The sequence below is a fragment of the Procambarus clarkii genome, chromosome 9 (assembly GCF_040958095.1).
Source record: "Procambarus clarkii isolate CNS0578487 chromosome 9, FALCON_Pclarkii_2.0, whole genome shotgun sequence".
Taxonomy (NCBI): domain Eukaryota; kingdom Metazoa; phylum Arthropoda; class Malacostraca; order Decapoda; family Cambaridae; genus Procambarus; species Procambarus clarkii.
The window spans coordinates 26,472,879-26,486,710 of record NC_091158.1 but is presented as its reverse complement, the minus strand read 5'-3'; the positions used below and the strand labels follow the sequence as shown (position 1 = coordinate 26,486,710).

The window sequence follows — 13,832 nt, the reverse complement described above, 5'->3', positions numbered from 1 at the left end:
TTTCGTTGACCCAGGTCAATATTAATGTCTCCTCCCAGAATGATGTGGTTTTTGTTGAGATTGTTGTTTATAATAAGATTCCTTAGGTTGTCTGAGAAAGAAGCTATGTTAGTATTGGGAAATCTATAGATAGCTCCAATAGTCAAAGAGAATATAAGGGATTTAATTGTAAACTGAGCAAAAGTATATTCACAGTAGTCATCTCTGTCACTAATAACACTGTTGCAGATAAATGTATCTCGGTAATATATAGCTGTGCCACCACCTTTTTTATTAGGCCTACAGTTATGAACGGCTTTATAACCAGCTAAGTTGTAGAGTTGGGTATAGTCTTTATTTAGCCAAGTTTCTGTTAAAATAATGAACGATAGGTTAGTACCTATTGCTGTGAGTAATGCATTTAAATCGTCAAAATGTTTACCAAGTGATCTAACATTTTGGTTATAAACTGATAGACAGGTGCTATTTTGAAGTTTGTTTTTAGCCTGGTGTGCTGTGAAATACTTGCAATAATGATGATCAATGTGCTGGTTGGTGTAGATATGAGACAGAAGATTTTGATCAGGATCAATATCAGTGTGCATAGAGATGCAGAGGGATCACGATACAAGATACACGATAAAGCAAAACACAAGAATAAAAGCAAATACAATAAAATAGTAACAATTTAGAAGTAAAATAAAGATCCAATAGATAGCCAGGAAGGACACAGAAGTTACATAAAATAAAAAACAAAAAATCAGTAGAGACAGACAATATAAATGTAAAATAAAAAATAATAAGAACAATAATAATCATAAAGTAAAATGATCTTGAAGATAATTAGCTTAGTAATGGTTAATTAAAATCCTATAATTGGTATGAACCTAAGAAAACAAAGTGAGCTCAGTAGATAATTCCAAGAAAAAAAAAGATGACATGTAAATCTAATTAAATCTTGAAATTTACTCTAATATAAATCTAAGTGTAAAAATAAACAGGGTGAGAGTATATTCATGTGGAAGATTTTACTATGATACTGAGGTAGATGCTTATATAAACAATTATACTATTAATTAATTCCAATAAATGATTACAAGAAACAAATACCAAGTTACTTTAAGTATAACAGGGTAATAAAAAACCCTGGGTTTAGTGACAAGGGGATTAACTAAGACCAAATAATTAAGAGTAAAAACAGGCAAAGATGATAAACAAAAAATAAAAATAAAAATAAAAACCTTTGGAAAGGAAAGGCAGAGCTTAAGTACACTTTGGTTGTATGTGAGACTACAAATTATATATGTTCTGGTTATTCAGCTGTTATCCCACAGTCATCCAGGAAAGAAGTGAGGTGTGCCTCAGTGGTTATGACATAAGTTTTTCCAGAGTCAGTCTTCCTAGCTATTTTTTTTTTTTTTTTTTTTTTTGAGAGATATATACAAGAGTTGTTACATTCTTGTACAGCCACTAGTACGCGTAGCGTTTCGGGCAAGTCCTTAATCCTATGGTCCCGGGAATACGATCCCCTGCCGCGAAGAATCGTTTTTTCATCCAAGTACACATTTTACTGTTGCGTTAAACAGAGGCTACAGTTAAGGAATTGCGCCCAGTAAATCCTCCCCGGCCAGGATACGAACCCGCTCACGGAACGCCAGGCGAGTGTCTTACCACTACACCACGGAGACTGCGTTTTATATTATTTTGCCATCGCGCACAAAACAATGTTTAATAGCAGAGGATCTTTTGCAGATTCCACGTAGTTTAAATAAGAGATTTTGTCTGAATCTGGTTAGACATTCGTTCACATAAACATTGGATTTCCTAGCGACTGCAGCCATGATAAGGTCTGACTTGCGGGAGCAGCTATCTAATTTCACACGTATTTTCCTGTTATTTGTACCAGATGATTTCGTACCCACTCTATAAGCTGACTTAATGTCTCTTGCTTCGATTGAATAATTCAACTTAGTACGCAATTCCTGGATCACGATGGCAGTACAGTCTTCTCTGGCAGTTTCATGGGGAAAATCATGTGATGAGATGATGACAGAATCAATGAGCTTAAGTTGGTTTGATTCATCTTGGGTTGCAGTGTGTTGCTGTTGTAGGGAGTTAAAATGGTTCTCTAACTTTTGTAACATCTCTTCTTGCTTCTTAGAGGTTTCTGCTGGTAACCGAGATCTGAAGAGAGCTTAATTCCTGTTCGAGGTGGTCGACTCTGACAGACAGATCTTGGTTAATCTTGTGCATGGCCAAAGCATCACTCTGTAGCTTCATTATCAGGTCCGACTGCTCTCGGATTATAGACTTTTGGTCATCATGTATCTGAGTCAATAATTTGAGCCATGGATTATCAGCGAGACGCTTAAAGTCAGAACATGGGGAGGCAGCTCGTTTAAGTTGCTCCATATGGTTACATAACTGTTGCATGGCTCGAGTCAGTGACGACGCTTCACTCAGCTGGGAAGGTTTGTTATTGTTGACGCAGGGAGGGTCGGTACTGATAAATAAATAAATAAATAAATAAATAAATAAATAAATAAATAAATAAATAAATAAATAAATAAATAAATGTTTATTTAGGTAAGGTACATACATACAAGAGATTTTACAAAGTTTGTTGGATTAATAGATAGAGCTAGTATATCAATAGATATAGCTAGTATTTGCAGTCTCCGTGGTGTAGTGGTAAGACACTCGCCTGGCGTTCCGCGAGCGCTATGTCATGGGTTCGTATCCTGGCCGGGGAGGATTTAATGGGCGCAATTCCTTAACTGTAGCCTCTGTTTAACGCAACAGTAAAATGTGTACTTGGATGAAAAAACGATTCTTCGCGGCAGGGGATCGTATTCCAGGGACCATAGGATTAAGGACTTGCCCGAAACGCTACGCGTACTAGTGGCTGTACAAGAATGTAACAACTCTTGTATATATCTCAAAAAAAAAAAAAAAAAAAAAAAAAAAAAATATATATATACAATGCCTAAAGCCACTATTAAGCAAAGCGTTTCGGGCAGGAAAAACATTAATGACTGAAGCTTAATACTAATGGGTATAAAGAATAAAATATGTTGAGAACAAATAAAAATAGAGGTAAAAGAGGGGGGAACATGGCTGAAAAAGCAGCACAAATACAATTACAAATTATTACAGACAATTACATTCAAACAGCGTTGTTTTGAAAAAAAAACAGACATGGGTTGACAACAGAGGGGTAAGGTAGGTTACAGGGGAATTTATTAGGTAGTGCTTCGTTTTTATCTTAAACTGGTTGAGAGAGGTACAGTCTTTAACATGGTTGGGAAGGTCATTCCACATTCTGGGTCCCTTGATTTGAAGAGCATTTCTAGTTTGATTAAGTCGTACTCTAGGAATATCAAAACTGTATTTATTTCGGGTCCGTCTAATTACCACAAGCTACCACAAGCTACACAAGCTTCACAAAGCTTCCTGGCAATACGTTAGTAATGAATAAATATGATATGTTAGGTTAGGCTGACCTAACCTATCCTAACCTAACCTAGTCAAACCTAACCTAACCTAACCTAACCTAGCCAAACCTAACCTAACCTAACCGACGCTTGGATCGTCGACTTGATTTGGCGTCACCAGCTCTTTATTTTCGTCTAATTTCTTTATAAAAAGGTACTTTTTTCAGATTAAAATTATGTTTTTTCGTGTTGTACATTCAGCACCAACATTGTAATGAGTAAATATATCATATTTGTTCATTACTAACGTATTGCCAGGAAGCTTTGTGAAGCTTGTGAAGCTTGTGGTAGCTTGCGGTAATTAGATGGACCGTTTATTTCTAGTGTGGTGCTCATGGGTTCTGTTACAACCTTCAATGAATCTTTTGAGGTCAGGATTGGCATTACAGTTCAGCGTTTTATATATGTATAATACACATGAGAGAATCTGCAGTGACTTAATATCTAACATATTCAGAGATTTGAGTAGGGGTACCGAGTGATGTCTGGGGCCAGAATTGGATATTGTCCTAATAGCAGCTTTGTGTTGAGTAATTAGAGGACGTAAATGATTTTGGGTAGTAGAACCCCAAGCACAAATACCATAGTTGAGATATGGATAGATGAGGGAGTAATAGAGAGTCACCAGGGCAGGGCGGGGTACATAATATCTGATCTTAGAAAGAGTGTCAACAGTTTTTGAAACTTTTTTTGATATATTTAGAATGTGTCCCTGGAATTTCAGCTTATGGTCGATGAGAACGCCAAGGAATTTGCCATCTAATTTGTTACAAATTTGGGTATTGTTAATTTTGAGATTTATTTGATTAGAGGATTTATTGCCAAACAGAATATAGAACGTTTTGTCAATGTTAAGGGTGAGTTTGTTGGCAGTTAGCCAAAGATGGACTTTCTTTAGCTCAGTATTTGCTGTGGCATTTAGAGCAAGGGGTCAGGACTGGAGTAAATGAAGGTTGTGTCGTCAGCAAATAAAATTGGTTTGAGGTGTTGGGAGGCATTTGGAAGGTCATTAATGTAGATGAGAAAGAGGAGAGGGCCAAGTATGCTGCCCTGAGGAACACCAATGTTGATGGGTAGGGTTGGAGAAATTGTATTATTCACAGAAACATACTGGAGCCTGTCAGTAAGGTAAGATTTGAGGTATTGCAAGGAGTGTCCTCTGACTCCATAATGATGTAATTTAAGAAGAAGGTTTTGGTGGTTGACAGTGTCAAAAGCCTTACGCAGGTCCACAAATAACCCAACAGGGAACTCCTTTTTATCAAGAGCTGCGTGAATCAAGTTAATCATACTAATAAGTGCATCGTTAGTGCTTTTTTTGGGTCTGAAGCCATATTGACAAGAGCTAAGTATATTGTGTTTGGCTAGAAAAGAGTAAAGCTGCTTGTAGATTAGTTTTTCAAATATTTTTGACAAGTTAGGCAGGATTGATATAGGTCTGTAGTTGTTAACATCTGTGAGATCACCACATTTGTGGACAGGGGTTACTCTTGCTTTTTTTAGAATGTCTGGAAAGGTTTGGAGTTCAAGTGACTTGTTGAAGAGCAATGCAATAGCAGGGGCTAAAGATCTGGAGGCTTTTTTGTAAATTAAAGTTGGTATCTCCTCGAGGGCACTAGACTTGGTTTTAAGGGAAAGGATTATCTCATTGACATCAGTGGAATTAGTAGGCTTTAAGTACAGAGACTGTGGATAGTTACCTGTAAGATAGTCCTTAACATCAGTACTGGAATATGGAATATCATTTGCAAGGGATGACCCAATGGAAGAGAAGAACCTATTGAACTCAATAGCAGAATCAGAGGCTGAAAGCTGACCAACGTTATTGGACAGGAGTGTTGGTTTGTTATTTAAAATCTTCTTTGATCCCAATATTTGTGAAATTGTGCTCCAAGTTTTTGTAATGTTGCTCTTTATTTTGGTAAATTTATCTTCATAGTATTTAGTTTTGGCTCTTCTAATTATTTTAGATAGCAATAACGAGTAATTCTTTGAGAATTCTTTGGAGACGGTTCCTAACCTATATTTCTTCTCAAGGTCATGTTTTTTGTTAATGGATTTAAGTATTCCCTTTGTAAGCCAAGGATTGTTAAGCCTTTTGTTTGTGACTTGTTTTGTAAGCATAGGACAATGGGTGTTATAAAGGCTAAGAGTTGTTTGAAGAAAAGATTGCACTGCTAGGTTGATGTCCCCTTTGTTACCTAACTCGGACTCCCAGTTGACATTATCAGCAGCAGTTATAAAATTGTTTATAGCAGTTTCATTGTGCAGCCTAAAGCTTAACTCCCTTGACTCAAGAGGTGGTTTGATAATGTTAGTTAAGAGAAATGTGGGGTAATGGTCTGTAGTGCTATCGGTGATTATACCTGAAGTAAGCGGAGAGGTTATGTTGGTCCAGATGTGATCTAGAGTCGTAGCAGTACTATCAGTGATTCATGTTGGTCTAGTGATTAAGGGTATGAGGAAGCAGGAAATCATACAGTTGAGGAAGCTAACAGCAGTGGGGTGTTCAGGCTTGCAGAGGTCAATATTAAAGTCCCCTGCGATAATTAGATGGTTTTTGTTCAGTCTGTTATCTAGTATTAGATTTCTAAGGTTTGAATTGAATTCGAACACATCAGTGTTAGGAATTCTATAGACTTCACCCATAGACAGGACAGACTCGGCACCCTTGATTCTGAAACTGGCAAAGATATACTCCCCACAGCAGTCTCTAGTTCTAATTACTTTTAAGCATGTTAGTTCTTGGTGGTAGTAAAGAGCAGTACCACCACCTCTCTGAATTTGACTACAGTTGTGAATTGCCGAGTAGTTAGGCATGTTAAAGAGTTGAGTAGTATCCTCTTTCAACCACGTTTCAGTAAGTATAATAAAAGAGAATGTGTTGTCAATAGTTTCAATCAAGGCACTAACATCATCGAAGTGTTTATCTAGGGATCTAATGTTCAAGTTGATTACAGAGATATTGTGATTATCTGTTAATACATTGTTTACATCATGTGGTGTAAAATATCTGCAATTTTGTTCATTGAAGTGATGATTGTCATAGATAGTGGATAAGAGGTTTAGTTCTGGGTCTATACTTGTATAGACCCAGAACTAAAAGAACTATATAAAAAGGCTGTTTGCAGGAAATCAAGGCAAGAATGGCAAATTACAAAATAGAAAACAAAGAAAAAAGTAGAATAAAAATTCTAAAGTAATATAAACTTAATGGTAATTTTAAGTAAAAAAACTTAATGGGATCTAGGAATGTAAAAAACGAACTAGAATAATTAATAACAATAGATGACCAAAAAAGTCAAAAAGCAATTATAAAATCTATAAAATGAAAAGTTGTTTACTATACTATTATAAGTACACTATAGTTGAATACTAAAGTTACACTAAAACAAACTGAGGTAGTTTAAATAGAGATACACTCAGGAACACTGGATAATGAAGTTAATACTAGAGGACACAGGCAAAGGCAGTGTACTATGGAACATGGGAGTAAAAAGAAAAAAGACAATAATAAAAAACGACATCATCAAGAGGAGCCTCACCACAGCTGGATGCCCAGCTGAAAGAGAGCCCCGTTACCTAACGCCCCGTAACTCTGATGCTCTTATTGGTCGCCCGGATGGTATCACAGTGAACCCCTGGAAGAATGGCAAGCAGTTGGTATGGGACTACACGTGCGTATCAACCCTGGCTAACACCTACATTAACCTCAGTGTTGCACAACCAGGTGGCGCTGCCACCCACAGGGAAGCAGCCAAATCCCGTAAGTATAGAGAACTGGATCACCACTACAATTTTGTCCCCATTGCTTCTGAGACACTCGGCGCCTGGGGTAAAAGTGCTACCAGTTTTTTGAAGGAACTGGGTTCTAGGTTCATTGAAACAACAAGGGACCCAAGAGCTGCAAGCTTTCTCTTCCAGCGCCTCAGTGTGGCGATACAGAGGGGAAATGCGCACTGCATCCAGGGTTCCTGCCCACCATCTGAGGAGCTGGAGGAACTCGACAACCTATGATAACCATCTTTGTAACCCATATGTAACTCCTTTTTTGTAACAAAGTTCAAATAAAGTAAATATATATGTGTACATACAAAAGAATGGGGGTGGTAGGAGAAGATAATATTAGTGTTCAGTGAGAAACCACAAGGTCTCCTCTGAATACTTTTTATTTTCTTCTCCGAGGCTATGGGTCCCCACATTGGCACCAGAGGTGGTACCCTCACAAACTTATAATAAAGATGACAATATTATTGTTTTTTTTTTAACTAAAGTTAAAACCTTTTGAAAGGAAAGGCAGAGCTAAAGTACACAAAGGTAGTTAAATGAGATTATAATTTGAATTCAGGCTATACAGCAGCTATCCCACAGTCACTGAGGAAAGAATTAAGGTGAGCTTCAGTGGTTATTGAATAGGTTTTTCCAGTGTCAGTCCTCCTAGCTATAATTTTACCATCTCGCACAAAACAGCGTTTAATTGTAGGGGAATTTTTGCAGAAACCACGCAGTTTAAAAATGAGATTTTGCCTGAACCTAGTCAGACATTCATTTACATAAACAGTGGATTTACACAGAGGAAACAGATGATATTCCAAGAGTACGACTTAGTCAAACTAGAATTGCTTTACAAATCAAGGGACCTCGAATGTGGAATGACCTTCCCAATTATGTTAAAGACTGTACCTCTCCCAACCAGTTTAAGATAAAAACTATAAGTACTACCTAATTAATTCAATGTAACCTACCTCACCCCTAAAATGTCAACCAATGTCTTCTATTTTAAACAATGCTGTTTGTTGACCAAATTGTATTTTTTGCTTTTTTCTGCCATGTTTCCCCCCCCCCTTTTTCCATTCTTTTCTTATTTTTTCTCAACACAATTTATACTTTAATCTCAATTAGTATTAAGTTTTAGTCTTAGTGTTTTTCCTGCCCGAAACGCTTTGCGTAATAGTGGCTTTAGGCATTGTATGTACTAGCTCTATCTATAAATCCATCAACTTTTGTATCTTACCTTGTATGTATGTACCTTACCTGAATAAAAATTTATTATTTATTATTATTATATTATTTATATATTTTACTCATGGTGTCCTGACTGTTATACTTAGAGTTAGATTTATGTTACATTCGCCTCACTGCTAATTCTAGACAATAGGCCATCAGGTTTCTGCAGAGTTTGTTACTAGGCTATAAGATTACTTTTATTTTACTACGGGTGTACAATTTAAGTTGTTTCGTGTACTTTGAGTTAGCCACGGCTATGTTATACAATTGTTAAGACTTACTTAGACGCCTGTTTTACTTCTGCAGAATTATTTACCTGTACTTCTACTACGTAATAAATAAGCCCCCATACTGTTGGTGTCTTCCTTCCCCTGGTCAGAAAAATGAGAATTCCCAGAGATATTTGTAACCGAGTCTAAGCCGAGCAGTAGTAACATCTAGAAATCTGCTGATTTTATTGGATGATCCATAGATGTGTGACTCCTCTTGCATGATTGTTTGATGATAGATGGAATTACTGGTGTCAATTTCACTTTGCCTCAGATCTACAAGATCTTGCTGAAGTTCTCGGTGTACTGCTCCGGAAGATGGGAGGAAATGTCAGCACTGTGGAGAAATGCCCGACAGACCTGTTATGACCCTGGGTTCCTCAGTGGAAACCAGAGGTCAAAATTGAGATATTAAACTTTCCTATAGTATAGTTGGACGCATCACGAGCTGAAATTGTTTGTATCTTCCCTGCCAGCCGTAAGACTATTCTTGTTTTTCAAAGAGCATTTAAGACTGAGCTTGGCGTTGATTATTAAATAATAACATAGGCACCAACTATGTTTACTAATACTTTCTAATCATTTGTAAAGTAAACCTGAGTAAACTTGGTATAAGGCTGCGGTACGATTAGTTGAGCAGTCTGCCAGCAGCGAGCCAGCTGGGGGGAAGGAGACTGAGACTCGATCTTTTTTTCTGAGCTGGCGTTGGGTGGATAGGATCCTCCTACCCTTCCTCCTCGTTTCCTTATTTCTGTGTCTTGTTCAAGCTAAGTATATACTGTGTACATTATTCAATTTCTGGCATACACGTGTTCTATGTGTAGAGTAGTATACTTTGTGTGTAGTAGGTATTTTTAGAGTTTATATTACTAGTTATTCTAAAGGGGGTCCCAGTGGAACCACGTGGTCTCCCTACCCCAAGCTGACTCTAGCTTCAAGTGTTTCCCTAGTAGAACTTTACCCTAGCTTGTGTTCAGTGTAAAACCTTGTATCCTGCTTAAGTGGACCAAGGCTTTTAACGTAAGATAGTGTGGTAAAGTTATTATTGTTTTTGTTATTGGTGTGAATGTATATGGGGGGTTGTTAAGGGGTTAATAAATAAGTAAGTATTAACGGAGTATCCCTTCTTCCTGTGTGGGAGTGCTATGATCAACCTCTAGTCTGACATGGTCTAGTAGCAAGTTATTATTACTGTGGATAGTTTATTTTTGGGGCCGGGCCTTTTAGTTCTCCAATATTTGATAACTCTGAATACTTACTATTGCCCCTACATCCAGATAATACTAGGCCCCATAGTACAGACACTCCCCTTTTTAACAAGTGGTTGGCCAGACCGGGAGGAACTTTATAATTGTAAAAAATTTGATTCTTGAGTGCCAAAACTAAAATTTTTTGTTTTACGCAGAACGGTTGTGTGCTAGCCTAGGGTCCAGCTCATCTAGCAAAAGAATATTCTTACACTGACTGGACACCCAGCTGGATCCCTTCACGACTGAAGTAAGTGTGGCCTTGTGTTAGGGGCCGTGAAAATTTTTCTTTTTTCCAATTTTAATTTTTAATTTTTTCTTTGGCTAGGAGCTAAATTAATTAGTGATGGAGGCTAAAATGCAGGAACTGGCAGGGAATCCTTCAGTGGTAGAGATAAAGAAACTTACCAAGTCTAATTTAGTATTGTTAGGCAAGGAATTTGGCCTAAATTAAATGACGCGGATAAAAAGTGGACTTTGGTGAATGAAATATTACAACATTGTATTGATCAAGAACTATTGGCAAGTGATACACCTTTATGCGAGCCTAGCCAAGTGGAAAGTGCAGCTCATAGGGACAGAGAGTTAGCTCTAGAGTTAGCAAAAATAAAATTAGAGGAGCAAAGACTCAAAACCGAGGAGGCTAGAATTAGAGCAAATACCACTGGATCTCCACCTGTCCATGTGGCCAAGGACATTGTGGAGAGCCTGCCACCGCCACCTACCGAGAGTAGTGAGGAGGTGGAGGAGAACACTGTTGAGCCTCGGCCAATGACATATGAGACCAAGGCCTGGACGCCTCCTTGAGTGAGTTACAGAAAGCTGACCCCAGTCTTGCAGAATGCCATGAGGTAGATATCTCAATGGAGGAAATTGTAGACGCAGCAACTGAGTACTACTACAATGATTGGATTTTGACGAGAAAATGGAGACCACAGAGTGCTCCCTTGTCAAATGAGTGGGAGGTAGTCCACCAGGTTATGTTGCCGACCTGCTATAGAGAAAGAGTTTTGTCAGCTGCTCATGATGATCCTATGGGGCAGGGGTCTCCAAACTATGGCCCGCGGGCCACATCCGGCCCGCCACATAATTTCATCCGGCCCTCCAAACAAATCCCTGTGTGGTGGCCTTGAAAAAATAATTATCGTACGAATGGCATCGCAGAATTATTCAAAGCTGGGGCTGCTGACTGGTGGCGCTCAACCTGAGTCAGTTTTCCTCTCTCTCGATAGTGTGATGCACAGATACTAATACTGGTAGGTATGTGTTGTGCATTACAACCAATCAGTTGTGTATAACTGTATATTGTGGGGATGGAGGGCGAGTGGGGCTTCGCTGCTTCCGTTTCAGGGAGCACAAACACTGTACAATATTCTTTTCTCTGTACTTTGACAATGCCTTTATCTTAGTTATACAAAATAGCAATTTCATTTTTTATTCCTCCGGCCCGCATAAATATGGGAAATATATAATGTGGCCCTTACATTGAAAAGTTTGGAGACCCCCTGCTATGGGGGGACATCAGGGTATTAATATTACTTATCACAAAATCTTAAAGTATTTTTTCTGGCCCAAGCTGAAAAGCGATGTGGCAAAATTTTGTAATGCATGTATTGCTTGTCACCTTGTTGGGAAACCAAACCAGACTCCACCTAAAGCTCCTCTAAGGCCTATTGTCGTGCCAGAGGAACCATTTTCTCAAGTGGTAATGGACTGTGTTGGCCCATTACCTAGAACTAGGTCTGGTAATATTTACCTAATCACGATGATGTGTATCACAACCCGTTACCCAGAGCCTTTTGCTGTAAGGAACATCCGAACAAAGATTGTTGTTGCTCGCATGTTGCAATTTTTTTCCACTTTTGGACTGCCTCGGATCGTGCAAACTGACAATGGTACTAACTTTAAGTCTGATATTTTTTAACAATTTTGTAAGGACCATGGAATAACTCATAAGGTTTCCAGCCCATACCATCCACAGAGTCAGGGGGTAATTAAACGGTTCCATCTAACTCTGAAGCAGATGTTGAAGACATCGTGTGAGAGTTCCCACACCTTCTGGGACGAGAACTTGTTGTATGTTTTGTTTGCTGCTAGAGAGGGATTACAAAGTTCACTGGGTTGTTCTCCTTTTGAGTTAGTCTTTGGCCATAAAGTTCGTGGACCCTTGCAAATGTTACAGGAGAATCTGTTAGGGAACGTAACGTTAACCGAAGGTTCGGCTTTCTTTGCGCAACACCACCAGAGACTCGAGGACTGCAAGGCGGCTGCACTAAAGTAACTTGGGAAGGCCGAAGAAAAGATGAAAGAACGAAACGATGCTAAGGCTAAGTTGCGGGTATTTCAGCCTGATGACCCTGTCCTGGTATTAAAGCCTCGACTAGGGAACACTATGTCCCACAAGTACGAAGGCCCCTACATTGTGACAGAAAAGACTGGGGACCTCACGTACAAAGTGAGGCACTCTGACAAGCGTCAACGAGCTGGGAAACTCGAAATTCGACCTCTTGATTGGGTATTATCAAATCCCGCTCACTGAACGTGCTAAACAACTAACTGCGTTCGTGACACCCGAGGGTGTTTTTGAGTATCAAGTGTTACCGTTCGGGTTGCGTAATGCCCCTGCCAAGTTCCAGAGGCTAATGAACTCTTTGCTCGCTAATGTGCCAAATTGTCGGGCGTATTTAGATGACATTGTGCTTTTTGATAGAAATTGGGCTGACCACATAGCTAGGTTACGCCAGTTGTTCACAGTTTTGAAAAATGCAAATCTGACCTTAAATGCAAAAAAGTGTCATTTTGGCCAAGGCACAGTGACGTACCTCAGTTATGAAGTGGACCAAGGAAAAGTGTTACCTCGGCAAGATAACTTTTATTTATTTATTTATTTATTTATTTATTTATTTATTTATATATTTATTTATTTATTTATATATTTATTTATTTATTTATTTATTTATTTATTTATTTAATTAATTATTTATTTATTTATTTATTTATTTATTTATTTATTTATTTATTTATATACAAGAAGGTACATTGGGTTTGTGAGAATACATAGCACAGTACAGTAATTACAATCTTGTAAAGCCACTAGTATGCGCAGCGTTTCGGGCAGGTCCTTAATCTAACTGATAATTTTATGTAGGAAAATTCTATCAGAATTAATAAAATGATAACAAATACATTGCAAGAAGAAAAAGATTAGATGAGAGAGATTAGCAAATATATTAAAGCACATTGGTATATTCAAGCTCTGATTGATTACATTGACAGCTTGATTGGTAATTTAAACAAGATTAATAAACACCATACAGCAGATTGACAGCACACATAAAAAGACAGCAATGATCGCAATGATAAAGATGTTTAGATTGGGTACATAAAGATTGGGAGATTGGGTAGCAATAGATACTGTGCAGTTTTAAAGCAAAAGGTAAAAAACTATGAAGATGATATTAAGTACTTTTTAGTATTGTTTTTGAAATATGCAAAAGTTGGACAGCTTTTCAATTCAATAGTTAGTGAGTTCCATAGACTGGGTCCCTTTATTTGCATAGAGTGTTTACACAAATTATGTTTGACTCTGGGGATATCAAAGAGATATTTTTTTCTGGTGTGGTGATAATGGGTCCTATTACATCTGTCCAGGGAGAGTTTCAGAGCAGGATTTGCATTTAAGAACAGGGTTTTGTAAATGTAGTTGACACAAGAGAATTTGTGGAGTGAGATTATGTTTAGCATGTTACGGAGTTAAACAAGGGGGCTGAGTGTTGTCTGATAGCAGAACTTGTTATTATTCTGATAGCAGATTTTTGCTGGGTAATGATGGACTT

At 38.0% G+C, this 13,832-nt stretch overlaps 1 protein-coding gene across 1 annotated transcript in view; it reads left to right on the top strand.

Annotated features, from left to right (window-relative positions):
* Positions 1-10,803, top strand: part of LOC123766269 (tigger transposable element-derived protein 7-like) — a 57,793-nt gene extending 46,990 nt beyond the window's left edge. The window contains exon 3 of the mRNA XM_069321422.1: positions 10,468-10,803. Coding sequence (XP_069177523.1) covers positions 10,468-10,803 — 336 coding nt within the window. The remainder of the gene's footprint in view (positions 1-10,467) is intronic.
* The last annotated feature ends 3,029 nt before the right edge of the window (positions 10,804-13,832 follow it).